This window comes from Fringilla coelebs, assembly GCF_963513975.1.
Source record: "Fringilla coelebs genome assembly, chromosome: 1".
Classification (NCBI taxonomy): Eukaryota; Metazoa; Chordata; class Aves; order Passeriformes; family Fringillidae; genus Fringilla; species Fringilla coelebs.
This window is the reverse complement of record NC_140028.1, coordinates 56,266,069-56,289,974: the sequence shown is the minus strand read 5'-3', so window position 1 is coordinate 56,289,974 and position 23,906 is coordinate 56,266,069. Positions and strand designations below refer to the sequence as shown.

General features: G+C 37.5%; 1 protein-coding gene across 1 annotated transcript; it reads left to right on the top strand.

Moving 5' to 3' along the window:
- Window positions 1-996: 996 nt before the first annotated feature.
- DSEL (dermatan sulfate epimerase like) lies at window positions 997-4,978 on the top strand (the record flags this gene model as incomplete). Its single annotated transcript, XM_084209073.1, has 1 exon — window positions 997-4,978. The coding sequence occupies one exon, from the start codon at window positions 997-999 to the stop codon at window positions 4,645-4,647; it is 3,651 nt and encodes a 1,216-aa protein (XP_084065199.1). The 3' UTR covers window positions 4,648-4,978.
- Between the last annotated feature and the right edge of the window lie 18,928 nt (window positions 4,979-23,906).

Genomic DNA, 23,906 nt, shown 5'->3' with positions numbered 1-23,906 from the left:
TCCACACAGCTTCAGAGAACTTTTGTTTCTGTTTCCACAGAAAGAACCTACATGTGAAGTGAAAGGAAACCCGAAACTGTTCTTGCAAGGAAGTATTGGCTTTCTGCCTCTTTCACATGTTTTCCTTTTGCATCATAATGGAAGGAGCAGGATTTTTTGAATCATCGAGGCCAAATTTGGGCATTATTAGCTGAAGAAAAGATTTAAAAAGACTTGAAAATATGTCAGTATGACTCTTAATTCAGGCGCATCTTTCACAAACAGAGAGGAATAGTGGTTAAAATCACTACAGTATCATCAAAAGGATCTAATGGAGGATCTATGTTGATTTCTTTTTATTATTGTTTTCCTTCCAGTCCCTTCATGAATCCCAAAAGAGAAAGATGGAAAGCGTGTGTAAGGAAATTGAAAAAAAGCAACGACTGAAGACAGTAACTTCAATTTTAGAGTCTAGTTTCCAAGTGTTGTATATTCCCTATTTTATCATATATAACACATTGTTTGTAATAAATTATATCATTTTGTGATCAGTGGAGTTTTTGTCAGCTCTAAAAGTGGAATTTGGCCCGATTGAAAGCTTTTTAAAAAAGCAAACATATTTCTCCAATTCCCTTTTTAGATCATGCTTTTTAAGTTACCAAGAGATAGTGTTTCAGTCTGTTACTGTGCAGTCAACCTGTGCTTTATATGCACATCATAGAGATTTTACTTTTTCCCTGATTTTAGTGCTTACGCTTGTAGTGTTGTATTTGAGAAAAGTGTGAACAGACAAGGCACCTGAGATTTAATTTTTCAAGAGCCTTGTCATTTCAATGTTGTGTCTCAGATTACAAGTAGTCTGAGCCTTTGTTGTAATGCACAGTATACAATAAGTCTTTTATCATAAAAGTATGCCTTAAGATACTATTTTTTTAACAAACTGGATGAAAGTTTGATATCTGAACACTGTTTTGTGAAGAAATGTATGTCTGGGGAAGAGGAGCTGCCTGATGGATCATGGCTCTGATGTTCACGGGGCATACTCTATTTCTAGCATTAATGGTGTTTGATGTCTTCACTTCCGAAGAATCTGTAAGCAATTACTCTGATTGGATGACTTTCATAGAAAATGTAGATCACTATGAAAAACAGCAACTTGAAGGTCTTAGTGCTGAGCAGAAGCTGAAAAGAACAGTTCTTCATCCAAGCTTGTATTTCGACCCTCAGGATGTTCAGGCACTGAGGCAGAAGGCTCGTACAAGCCATTTGCATCTCTTCAGAGCCATCAGAAGTGCAGTGATGATTATGCTCTCCAACCCTTTATACTACCTACCTCCACCCAAGCACATCGATTTTGCGGCCAAGTGGAATGAGATTTATGGTAACAACCTGCCCCCTCTTGCGTTCTACTGTTTGCTGTGCCCCGAAGATAAAGCTGCGTTTGATTTTGCCCTAGAGTATATGGATAGAATGGCTGGCTACAAAAACTGGTTGGTCGAGAATGCTCCTGGAGATGAAGTGCCGCTCGGTCACTCCCTAACAGGATTTGCCACTGCTTTTGACTTCTTGTATAATTCACTGGGAAATGAGAGAAGGCAGAAATACCTGGAGAAGATATGGTCCGTAAGCGAGGAGATGTATGAGTACTCCAAGGTTCGTTCCTGGGGAAAGCAGCTTCTCCATAATCACCAAGCAACCAATATGCTTGCTTTGCTTATTGGGGCTTTAGTTGCCGGGGTGGACAAAGGATCTCAGGCGAATGTTTGGAAACACACTGTTGTGGATGTGATGGAGAAAACAATGTTTCTCCTCAATCATATTGTAGATGGGTCTCTGGATGAGGGAGTAGCTTACGGGAGTTACACAGCCAAGTCCGTAACCCAGTATGTTTTCCTGGCCCAGCGCCACTTCGGTATTAACAACTTGGAGAATAACTGGCTGAAAATGCACTTTTGGTTTTACTATGCCACCCTACTACCAGGCTTCCAGAGGACTGTGGGTGTTGCAGATTCTAATTACAACTGGTTTTATGGTCCTGAGAGCCAGCTGGTTTTCTTGGATAAGTTCATCATGAAGAATGGAGCTGGTAACTGGCTGGCACAGCAAATTAGAAAACACAGACCCAAGGATGGGCCAATGGTGCCGTCCACTGCACAGAGGTGGAGTACATTACATACAGAATTTATATGGTATGCTTCTGAAATCACTCCTCAGCCACCTCCTGACTATGGTACTGCTAAAATGCATGTGTTTCCTAACTGGGGAGTTGTTACTTACGGGGCTGGGTTGCCAAACAGTCAGACAAACACCTTTGTATCCTTCAAGTCTGGGAAACTCGGTGGGCGTGCTGTCTATGATATTGTTCACTTTCAACCCTACAGATGGATTGATGGGTGGAGAAGTTTCAATCCGGGGCATGAACATCCCGATCAGAATTCCTTCACTTTTGCTCCCAATGGACAGGTGTTTGTATCTGAGGCTCTTTATGGACCTAAACTCAGCCACCTGAACAATGTCTTGGTGTTTGCTCCATCTCCTACAAGCCAGTGCAACCAGCCTTGGGAAGGACAGCTTGGTGAGTGCGCCCAGTGGCTGAAGTGGATTGGTGACGAGGTTGGAGACTCAACTGGAGAAATTATAACAGCCTCCCAGGCTGGTGACATGATGTTTGTGAGTGGTGAGGCAGTGTCTGCTTACACATCAGCAATGAAACTGAAAACTGTGTATCGTGTTTTGCTGCTCCTAAATTCTCAGACATTGTTAGTAGTTGACCATATTGAGAAGGAGGAAGACTCTCCTGTAAATTCAGTCAGTGCCTTTTTTCATAATCTTGACATTGATTTTAAATACATACCCTATAAGTTTAAGAACAAGTACAATGGAGCTATGATGGATGTGTGGGATGCCCACTACAAGATGTTTTGGTTTGATCATCGTGGGAGTAGTCCTGTTGCTAGGATACAGGAGGCTGAACAAGCTGCTGAATTCAAAAAGCGATGGACTCAGTTTGTAAATGTTACCTTTCCAATGAAAAACATGCTTACAAGGATTGTTTACCTTTTTTATGGCCCGTATGTCAATGTTTCTAACTGTAGACTCATGGATAATGCAAAATCTGGATTTCAGATTTCGCTCAGTGTCAACAACACTGAAAATACCATCTCTGTTGTGACTGAGTATCAGAATTTAAAGGCAAGGTTTGATTACTTGGGATTTGGTGGTTTTGCTAAAGTAGTTCATGAGAATAAAGTGACCAAGTTTGGTCTTGGTACTGAATCTGTGAAAAAAGATATAAAAAATAATAGGGTAGTTTTCCCATTTGGATTCAAAATGAACATAATTGCAGGGTTAATTTTGGGTGTCAGTTTGATCATACTGGCTTTTCAGTGGCGGTTTTATATATCCTTTGGCAAAATGTTGCGTTGGATCCTGATACTGGTTGTTACACTGTGGCTTATTGAATTGGTGGACGTGTGGAGCATGTGCACTCAGCCCATCTGTGCAAAGTGGAGCGCTGACGTGACAAGGCTAGAACGTGGCAAAGGCAATAAAGCCAAACAATCAGAAGGAAACCCAGTCGTTTTGCCAGATGTTATCATTACTTCACTTCCCACTTCTGGTGCAGAAATTTTAAAACAGCTGTTTTTCAACACCAGTGACTTTTTATACATCAGGATACCTACACCCTATCTTGAAATTCCTGAGACTGAATTTGAAATTGATTCCTTTGTAGATCCATGTGAATGGAAGGTTTCTGATGTCCAGAATGGTAATTTTCGTCTTATCCAAGGGTGGCTCCAGTCTCTAGTTCAAGACACGAAGCTGCATTTACAAAACATTCATTTATATGAAGCTAGCAGAAGTAAAATTGCTCAGCATTCTGCATTAAGCAAAGACAAAAAGAAAAGGTCCAAAAAGAGAGAATCCCTGTTAGAGCAAAGAAGCAGGGCAAGAGGAAGTCAAGAAAAAGATGCTGAGTATATTAGGGAACTGAGAAGACACCTTATCTATTACCCTAATGCACGACCTGTGCTTAGTTTAACCAGTGGGAGCTGGACATTAAAGCTTCCCTTCTTTCAGGAAATCTTAGGACCATCAATGAGAGCGTTGTATGTAGTGAGGGACCCACGGGCATGGGTCTATTCAATGTTGTACAAAAATAAGCCAAGCCTTTACTCCTTGAAAAATATTCCACAACGCTTGGCTGCAATGTTTAAAGGGGAGAATGGTAAAGAAAAATGTAGTTTAAATGAAGGCTATGCCTCTGAGTTTGAATCACTAAGAAAAGAAATTTCAAATTCTAATTCAAATGCTATTTCTGTGTTGTCTTATTTATGGCTAGCAAACACAGCAGCAGCAATGAGGATAAACAGGGACTTGCTGCCAACAAATTATCAGCTGGTCAAGTTTGAAGATATTGTGAGCTTTCCTCAGAAGACGGCTGAAACAATTTTTGCCTTTCTTGGTGTTCCTCTTCCTCCTGCTAGCTTAAACCAAATATTATTTGCCACCTCCACCAGTCTTTTCTATCTTCCTTATGAAGGGGAAATTTCACCAAGTAGCATTCATGCCTGGAAACAAAACATGCCCCATAAAGAGATTAGACAGATTGAAGATATCTGTTGTTCACTGATGGACCACTTAGGATACCCAAAGTTTATAGAATAAATGCTGCTGGTCAGCAGAAATTTGCACTAATGATCTAGTACTCCCAATTTGTGGATAAATATTAGATAAGTTTGTTTATTCTTGTAAAATGTGTACAGTCTGCTACTTTCAGAGAGATTATTTTAAGAAAAATGTAACTGTTTTTGAAACTGTGGAAGAGGTTTTTTTGTTTGTTTTGATTTTGTTTGCTTTAAAAAAATATTGTAACTATTTTTGTGGCCTTTCGAAAAAAGCTGTGTGAACCTTTGCAGAAGCACCAGCTGGGGCCTCTATAGCTCAGGGGATTAGTAATAGAACAGAGAGCTTTTCACCTCCAGCTCACCAGTTTGACTCCAGCCCAAATGGTTAATTCCAGAAAGTATTTACCATCTGATGATTGTGTATGATGGTTTATATGAAATTATACTTGTCAAACTTGTCCTGTTCCTAATGGTTATTATTGGCCCCCTTGGACAAGTTTACTGATGCATTCTGTTGATGTCTCACTGGTCACTATGGGTGGTACAAAATAAACATAAGCTGAGATTTAGGGCTGTTCAGCATCCCCTTAGTGGGAGGAAGCAGAACATTTAAGTAAATCTAGTTTCTTATTTTTGAGCAGATAGGTCCCGGACTGGAATGGACTCAGATATTAAATCTTGTTCTAGGATATGATTCCTGGATGTCAGAAATGTGGTACTTAAATTTGAGTTTGATATTTTACAAAAGACAAATATTAATTCTCCATTCCTGACAATGTGGTACCCTTTGTGAGCCCGAAGTAAATTATATGGAGGAAAAGAAATCGGATGAAATCTAAGAAACTGGCAAGATCCCTCAAATGAGCGGTTAAATTTGTGTAGTTTCAACCCCCCTCAACCTAATTTTGAATGTTGTTAACATATTGACTTCTTGAATTCTTTTATTCTATACCTCTTGTCTTAGAGGTTCTGCAAGGATACTCTCTTTTTGAGTGAGACTCTTCCATCCTTCTTTGTTGTAACACATTTCTCTGCTGATTTTTGTGCATAATTACCCTGGGACCAGTGCAGCTATGTGATGCCATTGGCAATGGCTTATTGTTGATGTCTGCATAAAATGCAATCTGAGATTTAGAAGACCTCAAATAAATCTCTAGCCCTGTGTTGCCGTGGGATGTTTTGCTTGTCTGTATAATGAATTTCTGAAGGACAGCCATTGCTAACCTCAGGTCTTCCATCAGAGAGGAGAGAGATCTGAAAATCACCTGACCCTCAGCCACCTCACATTTGAGTGATGTTTCCCTGCAGCAAACTATTTCCAAAGTTTTCTGACTAGTGTTTCTTTAACATGATGCTGTGATATGATATTTGTTTGAAAACAGATAGGCCTGATAGGATAGTTGCATCTTTGTCACAGCTTATTTTTTTCTTGAATCACACTCTTTGTTTGCACCTGCCCATTAAGAAAAAAATTCCCATTTCCCAGTTTAACTTGCTCAGCATTCTCTGGAAATGCATGCATATTGTAAATGTCTGCAGATGTGTATATCAGATCACAGAGACATCTATTTCCTTGACCATCTGTTTTTTATTGTAAGTGGAATCGTGTTGAAATATGCTTCAATTGGTTTGTGGGAGCTGGAATCAGAGCTTATTATATTAAAATATGTGTGTAATTGTTATTTATTTGGGTGGTAAGCATTGGGCAATGTCAAAAGTGCGGTGAGTTTTTTCATAGACATTACAGATACCCTTGCTGAATTTTCATATAAAGGAGTTTTTCTTTTTTCTTCCAATCTTACCATTATGTCCCTGTCTTACCCAGCTGTTTTGTTCCTCCCATATGTATGTTTCATAACCTTGAGATATCTCATTGCAACCTAGATAAAAGTACCTCTTTCTCAGGCAGTCATTAGTATGGCAAAACAGGCCTCTACCATGATAAAGCTATTGATAATTTGTGGTTTACTCACAGTAAATTACCTGTCATTTACCAGCAGTAGCTGTATTTTCCCCTTCAAACCTGTATTTCACCTTTGGCTTGGTGGAGTGCCATGTTAAAAGAAATATTAAACAAGTTAATATACATTGACATCTTAGTGAAACTTTTGTTTCCAACTATCATTCTCTCAAATTGCCTTCTCTCTGCAGCAATTTTTGATTGTATGTTGAAAGGAAGTATTGATGTCTGTACAGTTTGTACTTGACAGAATGAATTTCAGCATTTACTTTCTAATTCCAGGATTTACAGTCTAGAATCAGAACAAATAAAAAGTCTTTCCTCTGTCAGAAGTTTTAGGGCAGCTGAAGGTAAGATTTTCTGGTTATACAGAGTTGTTCTTAAAATTCTCTTCTGTTACTAGAATTCAGAAGGACAATGGTCACTACACAGACACAAACACTGACCTCCCCTTTGTCCATATAGTAATGTTTAAGACTATCAATAAACTTTGAGAATTGTTTGAACTTTTTGAAAGGAATATCTGTTTAGGTACGTTGTATTGAAAAGTGTTCTGACGCTTTCATTTGCACTTTCATAAATACACTCATGAAAACTTAGTCTCAGTACTTTATCTTCTTTTCTGCCTTTGCCTCCCTTTGTTAAATGCTGATAATTATTTGTACTGTACTGTAGTTTGAACTGTCCAATTATGACACAGCTAAGATGTATTTTTTAAAAAGGCAGTTTTTAGTTAAATGCTTATCTCTAAATCATATTTGGAAGCATAAGAAAAGTAAATACCAAGGAAAACATTTCAGTTGTTTACTTTGTAAGTAAGTGACATTGGCCTTGGGGAGATGCACATAGGTCTTGGCATTTGGAGTTCTATCAAATAGGATAAATCTGTAAGTCTCTGAGCACATCTAAATGCCTCTAGTGCTCCCAGCAGGCTTTTTCCAAGAGCAATGTCTGTGGAGCTGATCCTCAGTAACATGGTCAGGCTGGTTCCTTCACCCTTTTTGCACGCAGCTGACATTCAGTCCTCATCAGATTTATGCTTGAACTTGCCAGATGCAGAGTTTAATTTCTGCACAAGATCCTCAATTATGTAAAATATATGGCACAACTCATTTGAGTAATACTATTCTGTTAGTGCTAGAATGCAATTCAAATAAAAATTGCTTTTCAGATTTTATAAAGTTATTGTTAACTGATTTGTAAAGCCTCACTTATGGATCAGAATTTTTTTCAAACTGTAAAAGTGATTTAATCTGCTGTTGAAACAAAATGGTATAACTGCTAGCAAATTCCTGTCCATACTGCAGTCAATTACTAGCATTAGAGACACTATTTATTTGATGAATGTAAATATACATTAACTGGAACATAATGCTGCATTTCCTGAAAACATTTGAAGTGCACAGTTCAAGATAAAGGATGAAAACATGTTATCAATATTTCTGTAAGTTGCAAAAATCATCCCTTTTGCAAGTGGCCCATATGTTGGGTTCCATATGTTAGAATATTTTGTAATTAGAAGCTGTGATACTTGTTTAGGTGACTTAGTAATTTATAAAAATCGGTTTTTTTATTTACATATAAATTTTCTTCAAGAGGATAAGTACTGGATCCTAACAGTTCTATGGTCAGGGCATAAGCTTTCATTTCTTCTGCACTCCTTTAATAGATTTGGTTCAGACTAAAACCTGATTTGCTTCAATCTCATGAAGAATGGGCTGTTTTCCAAGTGAAGAGTCTGTCTGGAGACTTACAGTCTCAAATACCATATCTCAGTGTGGAATGTGGACCATGAATTATGGATCAAATCTGTAAATTGTGAGCTGTTCAGAACCATAAGTTGTACCATGAGTGGCATGATGCCTTGGTGACCTCAGTGAATGTTGTGCCGTTGCTTTTAACAGGAACAAAATACTGTCATCCACTGTCATAAAATTATTATCTACTAGTTAGCCTGAATATTCCAGAACAGAAGAAATGGCAGGAAATAAGTACCTGAAATTATCATTAAAGATTATTCTTCTTGATATTTGGTGACAAAAGGAAGGGTATTCTCATAATTTAAAAAATAGAAATTGCTCTCTAACTCTAATCAAAGGCTGTAGGCTGCCTGATAAATTTATAAACCCATAAAAGGAGAAACAAACAAACAGATATTAAAAATAATCCACAAAGCACAATTTTCAAATGTCAGACTCTGATTTTCTTTAGTGAGGAAACATTTGCTGGTATGTGATCAACACTATTCTCGTAAGGGATGTGAATGGATAATCTCATGCTGTCTCTGAAAATACTTAATAATGGGAAAGTGCTGTTTCATGTTGCTGAAATGATGCTGTTTCAAATTAAACTATACATCTTTTGAGCAGGCAATGTGCTGAGAGTTATTTGTGATGGAGGAGAACAAAGACAGTCTGATCTCATTCACACAGAGTAATTTCTGAAAGCTTAATTTATGGTGGTATAAATTCAACACTTTGTTTACTGCTTTTACTGAGAAAGGTATTGTGGAGTTTTAAGAACATGATCTGAATTAATCTATGTCACATTAGGTAATTTAACTTTTACATCTAAATAAGGAGTCTTGTCACCCTAGAATCAATGGAAAATGAGTGTTGCCCTCAAAGGTAAATCAGACATTGCTGCTATATTTTTAAATACTCAAAAGCCAGTATTGGTGAAACCCTTAATTTAGATGCCCACTGACAGGTCTCAGATGAAGTAGGATGAATTTGGATTTAAATGTATATGGTCTTACATTTAAGTAGATATCTGTGTCTGAGCAATTCCAGTGTATACACTGTCCTAACAAAATTTTCTGAAACATCCTGCATAAAATAAAACTATTGTTAGTAAAACAATGCATTTGTGTTATCCTCTTTTTTCTTCAATATTATTTTGCCACTTCAGATATCACAAAACTTTGTGATGTGGTTAAGTGTATCTATTTAAAATTTTGAAATCCTGCTATTCTTGTTTGTTTGGAATACGGGAACCATTGTTATCTTTCAGAAAGTATTGGTAGCCAGACCTGATTCTGGTAGCCTACCTGATTCTGCGTTTGAAAGCACAGTAAGTACATTTGGTATTAAGTGAAAGACCACAAAATATTCCTAGAACAGAAAAGGTGATTTCACACCCAGATTTTTGGGAACTAGACAGCTGGTGCAATCTGTAAATTCGAAGTCTCAGTCTATAAATACTACTTGCAAATTGTGTGCTTAGAGTAGTCCTCTCCTAGTTCCTGAACTATACCCAGGAGTTTTTTCAGAGACAGACATTTGGCCTAGGAACCACTCTTAAATGTAAGTAGGCAACCAAGTTGCAGCAGCCATGGATGTTCCCGTGTGTTTATTTTTCTTTTTAAAGACACATAAGTCGAATAAATGAAGCCTGTGGGAACTCAGCACATCACTCCGGATGTCCAGAGATACCTGGAGAACCTTTGTGGGGCTCAGAGGTCTTGGAATGTTGCCAAAAGCGCTTACTAGCTTGACTTTGACCCTTCTAGGAATGTGCCACCTGTGTATGAGGACACAGGAATCACTGGGGTTTGAATGGTGCAGGAACAATATATTTATAGGGTGAAATATAGATTTTAGGTTTTAGTACAAGGAGGTTATGGAGACAAGATAGAAGAATCTAAGCCTGTCTTGTAGTTCTTCTTTCTTCTTCTTGTCATCCATTTTCTGTGTGATGTAGGCACTTGTGGATAGGTTCTTGGTGAAGGTACACTTATTAATAAAGGTGAAAAGTATTGAGAATGAAAGGTAAATATGGTTTATGTAGTTTTTACTATAAAAAACCACGACTGCCCCGTGGGCGGTCAGAGTGCCTTTGGCTGCCTTGCTGGTCAGATCCCGGCTGGGCAGAGAGAAAACTTTGTAGATAAGAAATAATAAACAACTTTGAAGACCAAAGATCAGAGAGTCCAGTCTCGTCCTTTGAAGCCCCATCTCGAACAGAACCATCCTACGTGTGTCTGGGCAGTGACAAACAACAGCCAACCCGGACAGAAACCCTCTGGATACCTTTTGCTGAGTGTGGGGTGGCCCAGGCAGCATCTATCAGATCCAGAAGCACAGGCAGTTCAGCCTCCTTATTGCTGCCAAGACCTGTAGCCCGCAGGAGGTGCAGCTGAGCTGCATCCAGTGTTCTGCAGCTGAGTTTTGCAGGTTTAACTGGTTTTTTTGTTCATTTAGTTTTGCAGTTTGTGTTTGCGTTTGGTAACTTACAGGAGCAAGAACCTGATTCTATTTTTCAGTGAAATTCAGCTTTCGGCTATAAAGAAAAGGTTTGTGTATTTTTCAGTCTTTTTCACAGGATATGTTAACTGTGAAGCAGGTAAATGTTTTTGTTTGTTTGTTTTGGAGTTGGGTTTTTGTGGGGGGTTTTTTTGGGTTTTTTTGTTTGGTTGCTTTTTGGTTTTTTGTTGTTGTTTTTGTTTGGTTGGGTTTTTTTCGGTAGGGTGTTAGCCCAGTGCCTTCTCTGAATGATTTTACAGTGAGTAGTGTGTGCTTATGCTTTGTAGCTCATCCTAGGTCATGTCACTACTTGTACAAGTAATTTTTTTTTTAACCTGAATTTTGACCCCAACCTTGGCTTTTAAGAAAATTATGTAGAAAATGCCGGTTATGAAAGGAACAAAAATGGGTTTTCTGAAAAAAAAAGGTTGCTGTTTATTGCAAATTCTTTGACAATATTTGTCTCCAGCTATTTTCTGAAAGGCTGTTCAAAGTGAATATATGCTGTGTACAAAGCTTAGAGAAAACTAAAACCAGGAGCATGATAAAAGGCAGGCTGTCAGAGGTAATAAATGCACACTTGTATCTGTGAAAGCCATTAATATTTTCAGTCTTAATTTATTTTCCAAGGGACTAGTTGCTTGTACTTTCTTTGGTTTTTTTTTTTTTTAATTTTTTTTTTATTTTTAACCTTTTTCTGTTTCCATCCTACATCTTGCCTAGAAATAGACTTTTTCCTATGTTTTCTGTATTTTAGTTTGAAATGTTGATTTTGTTGCATTTTCTTGAACCTTTTGTTGTGTTTCAGGATCCTCAAGTTTGTTCTCTTTATAAAATTGCATCCTACAGCTGCCACTTGCTTTGAAGAAACATAATCTCAAAGGTAGTGGTGGATATAGGTACACAGAAATGAACTGAGAAACAGAAGAAACAAAATATTACATTGCTGAAGAGAACAGGCTTTACAATGTGTGTTGGAGTATTTAGATCTTAATGAACTAACAAATCATGCCTGAATATTAGACTTTATTATTCACTTTAACTGATCAGCTGAACATTGTCTGTTTCAAATTACCATATGAGTACTGATGAAAAGTGAAGTTAAAAGGAAGTTTTGTTTGTATTTCTATATATGGATATTTTTTTTCTTCAAAATGGTGCTATTCTTTTGTATTCCCAAGATGTGTTCATTTGCAACAAAATAGCTATTAACCAATGCAGCTCTAAAACAAAATTGTTGATACCAGAGGATGCTTTTCAATGATAGAAGGTAGCTTTACCTGCTGGGTATAGATTCAATATTGATGGTTTCTCAACTGCCAGCATCCTTTGGTGACACATTTGAAAGAAAAGTTTACTTATGTAAAAATGAATTGCTTCATGTTAAAAAATGGACCACGTTGTTGCTGATCAAAATGAGGTGACATGAGAAACTGCATATGATCAGTTCAGTCATGATTAAACCAGTCACATAATCAGCTCTTTAAAAGTATGGATATAGCAGTCATCTATTCCTCAGCCTAACTACTAACCTTCATGACCCTCTTATTTGCAGGCCAGACTAAGATGAATTTCCTTCTATTTGGTGAAATAAAAGAGCAAGCCTACATGAAAATGCCCTGACTTTGTTGATATGCTAGGTTTTTTTTAAGTTTGTGTCACTTGAATGTATGTCTGTATCTCTCAATCATTCTAGGGTACATTTGCAAATCCTGTGTAATGAATGATTCTGTTGATTTCAGCATGCAGGAATTTACCTATTTGTATTCTCTCCTTTTCTGACAACAGCCATGTCTTAGTGCCCTTAACACATGAATGATTAGCAAGGAGCCAGACTAGACAATAAACAAAGATTTCCAGGTTTCATGGTTCACATCTTGTTGGGAGTGTTTGCCAGCAATCTGCTTCATCTGCATTTAGCTCAGCTGGCTCTGCATAGCAACAGACTCATAGCACCCTTTGAAGAATTTCCCTTGAGAAATGTTAAAGGTATAGTTTTAAACAGCTAGATGCGTTTATCAATCCTTTAGGGCCTCCTAACTTGATGTAGGTGAAAGTTTCTTTCTGATTTAAAGGTGCAAGGAAAATGAAAGGAAAAAAACCTTTCCCTTAAGGTTAATAAAGATATAATTTTTTTAAAAAGTATTCAAATGTTATTAAACTTTAGAAAAAAACTCTGTAGGGTCAACTTGGCAAAACTGCTGTTGTGTTGTTAAATTATTCCTCTTTATGCTCCATAACGTGTCCTGCCAGACAGATACACATATGACCAATTTGCATGTGTTGCATTTCAGAAGCTGGAATCAGCTAGATACACAAACGACTTTTAACTGACTTTTACCTATTGCTTGTTATTTGTGGGAAGCAACTGAATCCCAACTCCAACCCTATCCCAACTACAACCTCCTTTGAGAAAGTTTAGAGAATGATAAGGTTGCCCCTCAGCCTTCTCTTCTCCAGGCTACACCCCACCAGCTCCCGCAGCCACTCTTCATCAGATTTACGTTCCAGACTCTTCACCAGCTTCATTGCCCTTCTTTGGATGCACTTCAGCACCTCAGTGTCTTTCTTGTAGTGGGGGGCTTCTCAGCCTTTTGTCTAAAATCAAGAATTGTCTAGTGTAATATGTGTGTTCGTGCATGCATATCAGCAGATTCCTAAAATCCTGCTAATTTTGGGAGAGTCAGAATGTTGGAAAGCAAGCAATGTCTATATGGTGCTGAAGTAGGTTTTCACACAAAAAGTGTGCAGTCAAGTGCAGAGAGATTTGAAGGTGATGAAGGCTCTCAGCAAATACACTAAATTTGTTCTGAATTCAGAGCTTAAAACAGGCTCTGATATTTGAAGCCTACTGGGGAGGTGTTTAGGTTGTGGCTTGCTTTCCTTGCAAATAAAGCACTTCTGTTTTCTTAGTGGGGCATTTTAGCTGAAAGTTTTCTGAGATTGACCATATATACTAATCTTCTTCTTTCATGATGTGTAGTTTCCCTATGAGACTTCTATTTATCTATTTTAGAAAGATATATTTGTTTATCAAGTATGAATTTGATGAACTGTTTCATTAGTTTTTCCTTCTGTTCCTTTAAAAATATAAATCTTACTTTCAGGCATTTTGTGAAGGAATCCATCAGAATTTCTGGAAGTCAGAAATTAGAGAAAGCAGGCAGAATATGATTGTGGTTGCAACTCCACAAGCATTTCAAAATGTCATGTTTTACCAACAAAAAGAAACATAAGAATTAACTTTATTTTCTCTGCGGCAACTTTAGGGGTACAACTGTATTATCTATGTTGAAAGTACACCCTTTTTATTTTAAAAAAATATTGCTTGCATCAAAACAAACACATACAGTTCACATACAGTTTTAATTATTATATTATGAATAGCTTGTAGCTGGAATTCTGTGGTAGACCAAATCTGCAATATTTCTTGTACCCTTTGTGAGTCAACTGCCACAAAAGTTACTTAACAGGTCCCTTCCTCTAAGGCAAAATCTGTTCATAGCACTTAAAACGCTGGAAAACACATCTATAAAAAATAATTAACCATTTTTTATCATATTTTAGTCTCGTACATCTTATTTGCAAAGGAGGATTGAATATTCTGCTTTCATTGTGATATAAAATGCACTCATTTACATAAGCTCTCCTGTAAATTTGCATATCTGTTTCCCTCCAGAGTTTGTAGAGACAGCTTTCTAACATGGCTCTTCTTTTTCTCTTTCAGTTAAGTGTAATCTTGATTAATTGGTTGGAGAATATGGAATTTAAATAAACAAGTGTTGAACTATTTAAAATGTTTTTTGCATGTTGCCTGTACTGATTGCATCTCTTTTGACTTGGAGTTACAATCATACCTCTCAAAAAAAAAAAAATTCTTGAAAGTGGTACCACAGATCTATCTCATTGACCATTCAGTTCTTACTGCAAAATGGTTGTAAAAGGGTTGTACAATCTTTACCCAGGATATTAGTAAATAAAAAATAGTTGCTTTTCATATCAAACTGAGAACTCTTCTTGGACCATGAATATCAAGGCACAGCATGACTTCTCATCCTGTTCTTATGTGATTGTCTTTTTAGGATGAAGTGATATGATGTTCTTTGATGCCCTGATATCAACAAAAAAGCTTTCTCAAGAATGAAAAATACTAGTTTTAATCAATATGTAGTGATATTTCTTGCCTGAATGTATATAGAATCACATTTTGCTGGGGTCTGTATTTCTAACTGAGGCCAGTATCTTCTGGCCCTAGGAAAACATGATGATATGCTGGCTCATATTATGCATTGACAGAAGTAGTCATTGCAGGATAGTCTATAGCCTAGTGTTCTTAATTTGTTGCATTTTGGTATTGCCAAAAATATACTGTAAATAGGATTTTTTATTTTCCTCACAAGGCATGCTGCAAGCTGTGGAAAGAATTTTTTTTTTTCTTCATTGGAAGGTTTAGCGGATTTTTTGTTCCATGTCTTTCACTGCTGCCAGGACAGCAGAGCAAAAGGACAGATCTGGAAGAGAAGATGCATGCCAGGATGTCCCTGCAATGTGATGGCCCTCAGAAGTGTCACCTTGGCTGTGCAGCTACAAATAAAACTAGAAGCCTATTGCTTCTTCCTAATTCATGGATAAATTCCTGAAAGTCTCTTACTTTTGAGCACCCTAGAGACTGAGAAATGATAACCCTTGAAAGTACTTTTAATGCCATGACGTCTGAGATAATCACACAACTGTGACCTCGTCTGATGCTCTTAAGATGTTGAAAATGCCCAGATGGGGGTATATAGTCATGTAAAAGAAAAATTTCCTGGAATGTAAGAAACACAATATTTTAGACCATCAGGCTCTAAGTGTATGACACAGCACAATTCAGGAGTAGACAAGTAAGTTGACAGCACAGATTTCTGGACAGCTTCTAGTGCTGGTTCATATTGATCTGAACTGTGGCTGGAGTCAGCACAAAGGCTGGGATTAAGATACTGATCTAAGCAAATGCTGTTATGTGGCCTGATTCAGGTATCTTAAGAGGATAGAGGCTTCACTCCCTTAATTGCCCATGTTGGTCAAAAATGCTGTTGTAGGTCCTCAGTGCATTTGTTCTTAGTGAAATCTGCCAAGGTATGTGCAAGGCATGGCATGTGCAAGGGCATGTTCAGGAATCAGGCTGGCAGTGGGGATGAGAGGAAGGAAGCATGTAGTGCAGATGAAAAGGCACTGACAGCTTGAGATGAACAACAGGAAGGAAAAATGGTGAGATGTGAATAATTTGTAGAGATCTGGAGGTTCCAGGCCTCCTCTGTAAGGAGGCGAAAGTTTGGCATTTTACGAAGTGCCTATTGCAATTCTTGTAATGATACTACTTCTCTATGTTAGCTGCTATGGAATGTGCTATCATTTCAGATTTCTGCCTGGTTCTGTAAAGAAACATAATTTAATTTTATAATTAAGCACATTTTACAAAATTGACAATTACTAGCATCATATGTTTTTTGTTTAATGACAAATTAGATCTCAGAATGTAATATCTTGAGAGTTAGGTTTTGTTTTAATTTATTTTTTTAATCACAATTTTCGTTAGGAATAGGTAAATTAAATACATACCTCAGTGAACTGCTAAAAATAATATGCAACAGTGAGGGATATGAGAGCTTTGCTATTTCCAAGCATTTCAAATGAAATACTTTAAAACTGGGATGCCATTGGCAAAATCTCTAGATCTCCTGCCTCAGTGCTATGAAATTAGATTGTAGCAAAATCCTACTATGTCTCATCATGTGTATTCTTTGTTTTCAGTTTTGCCATTTATCTTATGTTCATTGGGGGTTTCATTTGTTTTCTATGAATAAACACTGAATTGCTATATTTATGTATCCTTAAAACACTCTGTAAATTAGCATAGTACCACTGAAGATAATGAAGCTGAGCAGGGCTGTAACAGCTGAGATTAGATAGCCTTCTTTGTGCAAAAGAAATGTCAGTGTGGGACAGAGACTTCATGAGAGAGGGGCATAACCTTTTTAGGATGTGAGCCAGAAGACAGCCAGTGTAAAACTCAGCCTGTGCAATGCCTTGCATTCCCTGCATATCCCCTCTGCTCTTTCCCTTCTGTAGCTGAAAAAGAAGCACTGTCCACAGCCCCATTACAACTGGGAAAAGAGAGCTCTTTAAAGATTTAACCTCTTGTTTTTCTGTGTGTTGGCTTCTGTTCATTTAGATAAATAAATAAAAGATCCCATTAGTGTTGTGTAATCAGCCTGCAATCAGAAACACAAAAGGAAAATACTGATTGGCACTTGAACTACATGTTCTCTCTACAAGTTCTTAAGGAATTACATGTTCTTTGTTCTCTTACAAGGCAGTATGGCAGTCCCTGGTCTGGTAATAAATAAAAAAGGATATTGAATCTTTATCTAAAATCTGTGCAAGAACTAGCTGTGTACCTATTTCTGTGCTTTGGGTACCTGAATGGTGAAAAACCTATTGATAGCAAAATAGATCACAGAGGTTTAAAAGATTGAAAGATAGGCCAGGTGGTTGCTAAGCTTTAGATTTACAGTTGTCTTTGAAGACCTGACTGAAATCATAATGATAAAGAATTTTTGCTTAGCATGCCTGCTATGGTTTTGTCAGACATCAAGTATTTTAGGCTGTGTCCATACCTGTGTGCTGAACTCATGGCAGCATATTCCTGGGGCTGGTTTCTATCTGCTTTCCAACAGTGGAGGTATTTTGTTTTACAAAGTAGTAAAAGAAAGGATGATACCTGTTCTTTTTCTAAATGGTGAAATCAAGAAACACCAGCAGTTTAATTTAATCTTGAATAATCTTGGCTTTGAAACACAAGCTAAATTGAAATAAATATTTTAATCAGACAGTATCAAAGTTGATTGTCATTCCATATGTTAGAAAGAAAAGGCAAGGTAGTTTGACAAGTAGTCACAGTTGGTTGTTTTTACCAATTGGTTCATTTCCTTTTTTCTTTTAAATTGCAGTGCAGCCCATGGTTGCCATTTCTGCTTCATGAACACACAGTGCTGCTTGTGCTCCAGTACAGGCCAGCTGAACAGAACATCTAGTTAAGATCAACAATGAGATTAGGTCCTGTTTAGAAAACATCATTTAAACCAGCCAAAACAGACAAAAGTAATGTGAACAAAAAATCGTGGCCTGATCTCACAGTGATCTTTCAAGCAAGATAAGAGAGTGAATTAAGTAGCCTAACCTTTAGGTGGAATTGCAAAGAATTTACCTGCATAAAACTGCATGGCTCTTGTCCATGTGGAAACAGTTGACTCCTTAGTGAGGGCTGAGATGTTCTGAAAGAGGCATTCTTTGTGTATTTTCTCGATTCTGCAGACACATCAGCTGTAAGGCTTTGCTGATTTCCTATCACAGGCTTACTTTGTGATAGCGGCCCCTGAAAAACAGGATTCTGAATTGCATCATGCAACGTAAGATTTCCTTACTCTTGGCAATTTTTTTGTAGCAGATGTTAGAAAAATTACAATGCAACAAAATTACAGGTGTTCTTCTGTTCTGCCTGAATTTGATATTGACTTTTTAGAACTCAGTCCCCAGAGACTCAATGAATAGGTGCTTTTTAAAAACAGTAGAGTTTCTCCCTGACTCCCTGGCTCTTAAAGCTAATCTATGTCTGTTTTAATGTGCATGAGCTAGCTTATAGCTCTCTTGCCTCCAGCCTTCTACAGCTAACATTAGGCCATCAGCAAGAAGAGTGAGTATGAGAGAATTACTTTTGAGATCCCTAAAGTTATAAATTCTATCCCATTTGATAAACAGAGCTGAGATTGCAGGTCTGAGGGACATGTATCTTAGCCTGTTTTTCCCCAGGCAGATACCTTAACATAGATGAATTAGGACATGACATTTTGGAGCCCTACAGCTACCACATTTCCACTGGAATTCCTCCTCCAAATTAATAGTTTGGAGAAGGGGGAAAAAAGAAGAGGAAAAGAAACAAGAGGAGTTAAAAGAAATGCTGAACTTTCTATTGGCGACTTGTCCTTCAAGAAGGAAATTATCCCATCAGGATGTGAGTAAGGAAAAAATACGATTTCAGGTATCATAGAGATATGAGTTTGTTTAAGCATCTAATGTAACATGGTGCAGACAAAATGAGTTTCCCACAGAATACAAAGGAAGGAAGAGTAAGTTTGAGATTCTAAGTAAAAAAGGCTGAACCTGACTGGAGCAAAAGACCATTCAACTCAGTGTGCTGTTTCCAGTAGCTGTGGTATATGAACACTTAGGTAAGAGTACAAACAGTATAAAAATAGGATTCTTCCTCTAATCGCTTTCTCTGCCTCAGGACTGAGCTAGATGCATTTAGCAAATTTAAATAGATTTCTTTTCCATTAGGTTTTTCAGTCTTCCCCAGAGTCCATGTAAAATTTAGAATGTATTATGTCCTCTGGCAAGGAGTTCAACAAGGTTGTTATTCCTTATTTTTAGGTGCCATCTTTTAGCATTTGTTTTCACTCTGGCTCCTGTCATCTCTTTTCCAAACTGAAAAGTCCTTGTTTTCTTAGTTATTCTATGCTTGAAAGAATCCCACTTCTGTAATCGCCTTCACTTCCCTTATCTGATATTTTGTTATTATCTTTGTTTGGGGGGCAAGAGCCGCTCATAGTGTTGAAGATAGGGACAGAAACAAGTTTAGATACTAACTTATGACTCCAAGTTGATATAATCATATTTTAAAGGTGCTTACCTTTTTCTGCAGCTGTAACCAGTTCTGTTTTGTTCTCTGATTCTCAGAGAGAGATTTTGAAGTTTGCATTTGAAGTACAGAAATGTTATAAATAAATTACGAGCTTATTAACTGTGTTTACAAGTCATAGCAAAAATCCTCAGACGCTGCTCTACAAAGCAAAGCCTCTGTTTACAAAGAAGAAGCACTCCATTGAAACTTTGTCAACATCAAGTTTATTTTTTTCTTAGAATCAAAATTGCTACTAGTTTTCAACTTTGTCACAAAGAAGAATAGACTAATTTTCAAGACAAAATAGGGAATGAATAGCTTGTAAACTGATACAAATACTAACAGAGCAGAAGCAGCTTCTCTATTCTGACCATTAATGCAACTTGGCTTCAAAGTCAGCTGTGTTCTTTTGAAATTTTTACACTGCTTTTTAATCTGCACAAGATGTTGCTTGCTAAATCTGAAAGTAGAATCACCTCTGGATTTTGTATGGCATTGCACAAAGACAAACAGGATAAAAAAAGGGTACAAGAAGACCTAATTAACTCTTGAAATATTCAAGAACTCTTACCTAGCTTCAGGAATATATGAAATGCTGTGTATTGCAGAGATTTGCACTCCCTGTCTCTGCTTCTCTCTTTATAGAAAGGTTTCTCACACACATGTAGGTAAAATACACTTGATGTTAGGATTCATTGTCTATGCAAACATGAATATGCTTTGAGAAGGAACATTTTCTGATTAGAATGCTGTTCTGCAGCTCTTAGTGTTGTTTCCTGTGTCATCATCTGGTGTAATCATCCTATATCAAGAAAAAAGAAATCAGTCTAGTTTCTGAACACATAACTGTATGTCTGTCAATGGAAAGGAGGAGATTACACAAAGGAGAGGATATGCTCCCTAAAAATTGCTTTATCACTTAGTAGACTTTGGTGAACACCTGAAAAGATTCACTTTTTAAAGTTACCTGTGTACAGCTTTTCCTCAGTTGTTTGGCTTAGATGTTTAAGTCCCATTTCCAGATAAAGCAGTTCAATGGATGCACTTGATTCTGCTAAATAGATTAGACATCTAGTCCACATTCCCTGGCTGTGTACAGATGAGTCACACGTACTCACAGTGTGTCATGAGAATTACAGTAAGGAGGGGCTGCAGAAATCTCTGGCCTGTATGATGCCATGAAAAACAGATCCTTGATAAATCTGAGTTATTCACATTGGCTTGAAGTTCTTGGCTCTCTGACGTACAGTTCATAAAATGAGACCCTCTGTTTTTTAATCACATGAAAACCCTGTATCCCAAACAAAGTAAACTCTCTAGAACACAAGAAGGATGCATGGTTGTAAAATTTACAAGTCATCCATCCACATGATTACAGCAGTCTACATGCATTTGGCAACCTTCAGCCTTCAAAGAGCCTACTGGATTCAAGAAAGCCGAAGGATCCACCTGTGATGTGGCTGTCAGAGTGGTGTAGTGGCTAGGGTTCATGCTCGGACTGATCATCACATAAGCATTCTCACCCCATCTGAGTTGTTAACATAGCAAACACATTGAATTTGCTGTTGCTGTACCGATGGTTTTGACCACAGTGACAAACCACATCTGCTGCTTAACTGCATGTGTGAGGATAGAGCCGAGTTCTGGCTCAACAGGGAATGTTTCAAGCCTCTGCACATCATTTTTGAAATTGCACACAGTGATAAAGAGGACCCTAACTTCTTCAATGTAAGGGACAAAGCAGCAAAGAAATTCCTACTTATAGAAGACAGAACTTCTCAGCTCCTGCTAGGAGGAAGTCTTCAGTCAGGGCAGAGGGAAAAGACTGAAAAATCCAGAATCAAATATGGGATTAGAGGAAAGAGGTAAAAAAGGATATTACTAGGGTAGCAGTCTCTTAGAAAACTCCATAAATGTGTCTCTGCTTTGTGTCTGATACTGGACCGCTTGTTCCCCTACTCAGCTTGGGAGTTGCCAGATTTCTACTGTGAAATTGCAATGAATGAGGGATGTATGCATAAATCACAAAGTGAGGTGTATATATATACATATATTTTCAATATGGACCTTCCAGCATGAAAGTCCAGGATAAAATTCATTACCATAAGTATCTCTTTCAAAATACATTAGAAACTCTATTTTCAGAGAGCAAAACAGCAATAAAGAACCATTTCCCAAACAATTTCCCCTGTGTTTTATTGAGAGTAGGAATGAATGCTTTTTCTGTTTGGGATATTGAAGGAACAGCTCTTGTCTCCAGAGGTGATTGAAGCATTGGAATTTATTTTGAAGTAATGAGCTTGGAAGAAAAATATGGAGAGAGAGAGTTCTGTCATAGTTGAAAGTCTTATAGAAGGAGGGGAGGGTGCTGAGAGTTGAAGAAAAAGTGAGACTGCCAGCAAAGGCAAAGGCAGCATCCTATCTGACCTTTCCTTCATGATCAGTGGGACATCTTCTCAGAGTGTTGTGTTCTCCTTTTTACTTTTTTAGAGCTCCCTCCACCATCCAGTGCCCTTTTCCTTGCCCTGCTCTTCTCTGTAGCAATTTATTGTCCCAGGGAGAAAACCAAAGAGCAGCAGGGAGACAGTGTTTGGTGCACTGTGGGATCCAGTGTCATCCACACTGGAGTGAGTGCAAAGAGCATGGTGGGTTCTTCTGGATGCATCTTACACACTGTGATCTCTGTAATTCCCAGCATCTTGTTTATAAAAGTACTGTTTTTTTCCCCAGGTTATTCATGTTATACTTTAATTATGAGCTCTTAAAAAATGTAGGCTAAAGTCACTAGCTAATTTTCATTGGCAATGCTAGATGTTATAATAACAATTTGATGTGGCCTACTAATGTTCAATCACAGTAATTTGTTTAGTCAGCTGAAATGCGTCGAAAGGGAAGAAAGTGTTTTTCCATTATGCTCATGTTTGTGAATTGTTAAAAACAATCTTACAGTTGAGAGCTGCTTCCTTTCTATATTATCTTATGCTTTATTTTGTGACTGTCCCTATAATATTAATTTCATAAAATTAAAATTCTTAAGAAGTTTCATGCATTACTTTTAGTTCTGAAATGGTTGACATCCTAAATTTGGTAGGAAAAAAAAGTAATATCTTGCTCAGGGCCAGATTACTATATTTTTAAAAATTATCTAGTGTCAAAGAAGCACAGAAATTAACATTTCCTTGCTTAAAAGAAGCCAATGATTGTTTGCAGTACTCAAGCATGCCCCTTTTATCTGGTGATTTCAGAGTTCTGATCTGAAGAACAACTAGTGCATCACACCTTCATGTACTGATTGGTGGTTAGAAACAAGATTTAACAAAAATTAACTGCAGAAATAATCCTCTTGCAAAATATATTTAACAATACTTGAATATGCAAGTACATGATCTCTCTCCATCTTACTAATATTGCAAAGATAGAGTTAAATTTTGGAGTTGCTGTTAAAAGCCCTCCTGGAATATATGGTCCTAAGTACTTTAAGAAAACACAGATTATTGAGGTAGCATTCTTAATTTCTGAACTGAAGCTCTTTAAGCAAGGTCTGTGTAAACAGCACACATTACGTACAGAGAACCACCCCAGCAGTGTGATCTGAATAACTGAATAACTAAATCAGTGTTTCTCAGCTGGCAATATTTTTTGCTTTAAATGTATCTCTTCTCCCATTTACAAGCACAAAGATGACTGAATGGTTACCACCAGCCTGTGATACATTTGTGTCAAAGGCATCAAATATCAGTGTTGGAGGGTCATGCCTCTTGACTTGACCCAAAGACCTAGTGTTAAACGATTTTCATCTGCTTTCTTCCCAGGAACATGAGTTCAGCTAGTGGGGGAGTTTGGATCTGTCTGGTTCTATGTGCAGCATCAGGATGACTTGAATAGGAAGCAAAGAACACTGCTGGGAACACTTCTGTGTATGTTCTTAAGGGGGAAAATAAGTGTTTGCTTATCTGCTGTGTTTAATTGAGTTGGGATTATAATTGCTCAAGTTTTCATTCCCGACTGCTTTTTTAATGGGAACAGTGTTTTCAGTGTGTTTTAGTCTTCCTGGGCTTCCCTGTGTGCATTAATCTAGCTTTATGAAGGATTTACCATTTATATTTTCTCATCATATTTTTTTTTAATAAGAAACAAAAAGCTCCCCAAGTAAGCCCATCAGGCAAGGCTATGGACATGTAAAAGGAAAGGATAGCTGTCAGAGTAAGGATTTGTAAATTGAATGTAGCAAGGTTGACAAGGAAAGTCAGAAAACAATTTATGCTCTCAAAGGGTAACTAATGGTTTAATAGTAGACGGCCTGAAGAAAAAAACTGATGTAAAAGTTTACAGGATGTTTTTATTCCCCAGTGAAAACCATAGAAAAAGGAAAA